A 3852-nucleotide genomic window follows, 5' to 3' on the forward strand; every position below is an offset into this window, starting at 1 on the left:
TGAACCCAGGAGGCGGAGGTTGCGGTGAGCCGAGATCGCGCCATTGCACTCCAGCCTGGGTAACAAGAGCGAAACTCCGTCCCAAGAAAACAAACAAACAAACAAACAAAAAAAAATATTTTTAGCTAAAAATATTAGTTGTCTAGATGGCATAATAAACAAAAACATACAGAATATTCAACAAATGCCAAAAAAGGAGGAAATAGAGTGGAAGGAAAAGATTACCCCTATGAAGCCTCAACTATGAATCATTATTAGCCTCACTGACCTGGTCAATGCCACGCCCTTTGCACTGCAGAATGATGACCTCTAACAATTTTGCTGCATGACATTCTGCATCTTCTCCTGCAACTCCTGTAAGAACCTGATCAACATAGAATATAAATTGCAGTGAGGCTTCATGAAACCTTTAAATCAGATCTCTGAATCAAAGAAACAATTTCCCACCAAATATCACAAGTATCCTTACTAATATGAATAACTGCCATGTTCACTGCACAGATGATAGACTCAAGTACCTCTGAGGATCTGGAATTGTCTACCTCCTCTCTTTTATAGTCTTGCCCTCTGGCATCTTGGTCTATGTGATCAAAGTACCTATCCCATAGTGCTATTCTGGATTATAGCAAGTTGACAACTACTAACTTCTCATACACAGGTGGTAGCTAAAACACCTAACCTTTCCCATGTAAAGAACTACAAAAACCTAAGATATAAAAAAAACAGTAGGGGAGGGAGAAATGGAGGGAGGAAGAGGCAGCCTATTGAGGGCAAATGTTGCCCTACAAACTCCAGACAGAAACAAACATGGACGTGAAGGATAGTGATTACACTAGATGAGTGTAAATGATTAAGTGTTCAGGAATAGAAATGTAAATAGTATAGGTATATCTCTATTCCCAGAATATTAATATAAACAATATAATTAGCAGTAAACAATGACTAACATAACTAGATAATTATGCGTGACTTCCTGTTCAGAGGGGAAAGAGATGAGTGAAAGAAATCTAAAAACTTCATGGAGCAACTCATTTTCTAATGACTTGAAACAGATATTGCTAGAAATTCAAATGCAACCAATGACACTGACTTTGATATTGATGGAATCAGTTTATTTGTTTCCCCAACCAAAACTGAAGGGCAACATTCATCCCCTATTTCTTGTAAACCCACAGTTGCTAAGCTTTTCCTTTATAAAACATCTCTATCCATTCCTAAACCGTTCAAAAATCTCGAGTTCTTGGTTCTTTCCTGCTTTTGATTCAAAAAGACTACGTTAGTTAAACTCCGGGCACTCTAAAATTCAAAAATGAATTCCGTGTCAGAGGGCACACAAAATTATCAAAACTGTGGCATCTAGGGACCAATGACTTTTAATTTTTAAAGCCCTTAATTCTGTCAGATTCATGTTTACTACAATGTGGTACCACATGAGCCTTCACAATTTCATACATTTTATAGCAGAAGCCTCATGAAATCTGATATATAAAAATGACCTACCTTTTTGCACATACTGTATATCATTTCAAGATACTTGGTATCAGACAGAAGTGTGTCTGTATCAACTGTTACATAATTATGAAGGAGGGGCATCATATCTATATTAATAAAAAACATCAGTTACACATCTTTACTAATACAAATAAATGCTCTATCTTTGCTTTGAAAAATCTATGAGACCATTTTGTCTCTAACATTCACTCTTTATTTTTGTTTTTGGGGTGGGGGGGATACTCTCACTCTGTTGCCCAGGATGGAGTGCAGTGGTGAGATTAAAACTCACTGTAACCCCAAAATCCTGGACTCAGGTGATCCTCCCAACCTCAGCCTCCCAGGTACCTGGGACTACGGGCACACCCCACCACACCCAATTAATTTTTATAAGTTTTTTTTAGAGACAGGGTCTGACCAATAGCCCAGGCTGGTCGCGAATTACTGGACTGAAGTGCTCTCTCGCCTTCTCGCCTTCCCAAAGTGCTGGCATTACAGGCGTGACACACTATGCCTGACCTTAACATTCATTTTTAATTAAAATACATTCATTTATAATTAAATGCAGAAATGAACCTATTAAGTGATTTTCTTTGTATTTAGTTAAATATAAAAATTATACACATTTATTTAAATTTATATGAAGATTACGAGGGGGTGTATGGGTATCTAGGTGTGTTTACAAAGAATAAACCTAAAATTATAACTAAATTTTAAAAGAGAAATCAATACCATGCATCACCAGTGAGCACTGACTTCTACTGATAACTTTTCTGAACAATGAAGCAGTCCCAAACATTCAAAAGTGTACGTTCAAATGATAAGCTAAAAATAAAGCAGGGAAAACCCTCAGTATTTCCATGCTGATTTGACTCACCTGTAAAGTAATCAAAGCCATCTTGCTGAAAGACTTCAAATACAAGGGGTAGTAGCTGCCACATCTGTGGAGACACTTGTTGACATGTCAAACTATGTGCTAAAGAGAAGATCTCCTCATAGAATTCTAAAACAGAAAACTGAATCATTAGTAAAATGCTTATGTGAAATAGCACTAGATTCTTAGCACAATCAGAAGTATAATACCTAAGACATGCTGTTGTAAAACAGTACCAATGACTTGTAAGCAGATTCCCTCAAGCTGTTGGGTTATCTAAAAGAGAAGAAAAAAAAAATCATATGCAACTACAGCCCACTGAATGACTTAGTAAGATAATACATACTTTAATTCAGTACACTTAAATATAAAGTCAATATTGTGAAGAAATGATTTTAAGTCTTTGTTTTAAAATGACTTAGACATTACGAAACTGTGATCTCAGATAAAAATGTAATGAAGTCTGGGTGTGCTGGCTGACTCCTGTAATCCCAGCACTTTGGGAGGCTGAGGTGGGCAGATCACCTGAGGTCAGGAGTTTGACACCAACCTGACCAACATGACAAAACCCCGTCTCTACTAAAAATACAAAAATTAGCCAGGCACAGTGATGGGTGCCTGTAATCTCAGCTACTCAGGAGGCTGAGGCAGGAGAATGGCTTGAACCCGGGAGGTGGAGGCTGCAGTAAGCTGAGGTCGTGTCATTGTACTCTGGCCTGGGACAGATTCCACCCCCACCAAAAAAAAAAAAAAAAAAAAAAGGTGATGAAATATCATTACAATGAGGAAAAACACAAGGAATGGCCAGCTTAATTTACCTAAAAAGGAAATAACAATATTCTCAAAAAACGGAAACTATGAAAATGCAGGAGTCAGTCATGCGCAGTGGCTCATGCCTGTAATCCCAGCACTTTGGGAGGCCAGGGCGGGTGGATCCTGAGGTCAGGAGTTTGCAACCAGCTTGGCCAACAAGGTGAAACCCCGTCTCTACTAAAAATACAAAAAAAAAAAAGCCGGGTATGGTGGTGGGTGCCTGGACTCCCAGCTATTTGGGAGCCTGAGGCTTGAGCCTGGGAGGCAAAATTTGCAGTGAGCCGAAATGATGCCACTGCCCTCCTGTCTGGGCGACAAAGGAAGAGTCTGTCTCAAAAAACAGTAAGTTAAGTAAAAAAACTTCATGCTGCAAAAGGCAACTTGCTGAAAACCTAATTTATATATAACACATATATTACATTACAAGCATCTGCATTGGAATTATAAACACCAGATTCACGACAGTGTTACTTCTATGGGAAGAGTGTATCTGAAATTGTTTTTGTCTCTCTTTCTCTCGCTCTTTCACCCAGGCTGGAGTGCAGTGGTGCAATCTCAGCTCACTGCAACCTCCACCTCCTGGATAAAGGCGATTCTTCTGCCTCAGCCTCCTCAGTAACTGGGACTACAGGCGCCTGTCAGCACACCTGGCTAATTTTTTTTTTTTTTTTTTG

General features: G+C 38.9%; 1 protein-coding gene across 1 annotated transcript in view; it reads right to left on the reverse strand.

Annotated features, from left to right (window-relative positions):
- The window catches only part of IPO7 (importin 7), a 64365-nt gene that overhangs the window by 12413 nt on the left and 48100 nt on the right, over positions 1–3852 (reverse strand). Inside the window, exons 15-18 of the mRNA XM_037728442.1 lie at positions 2575–2641; positions 2369–2494; positions 1501–1598; positions 269–364 (exon numbers count right to left, since the gene is read on the reverse strand). Of these exons, the coding sequence (XP_037584370.1) occupies positions 269–364; positions 1501–1598; positions 2369–2494; positions 2575–2641 (387 nt within the window). The remainder of the gene's footprint in view (positions 1–268; positions 365–1500; positions 1599–2368; positions 2495–2574; positions 2642–3852) is intronic.

This window comes from Cebus imitator, unplaced genomic scaffold, assembly GCF_001604975.1.
Source record: "Cebus imitator isolate Cc_AM_T3 unplaced genomic scaffold, Cebus_imitator-1.0 Scaffold265, whole genome shotgun sequence".
In the NCBI taxonomy this organism is placed as follows: Eukaryota; Metazoa; Chordata; class Mammalia; order Primates; family Cebidae; genus Cebus; species Cebus imitator.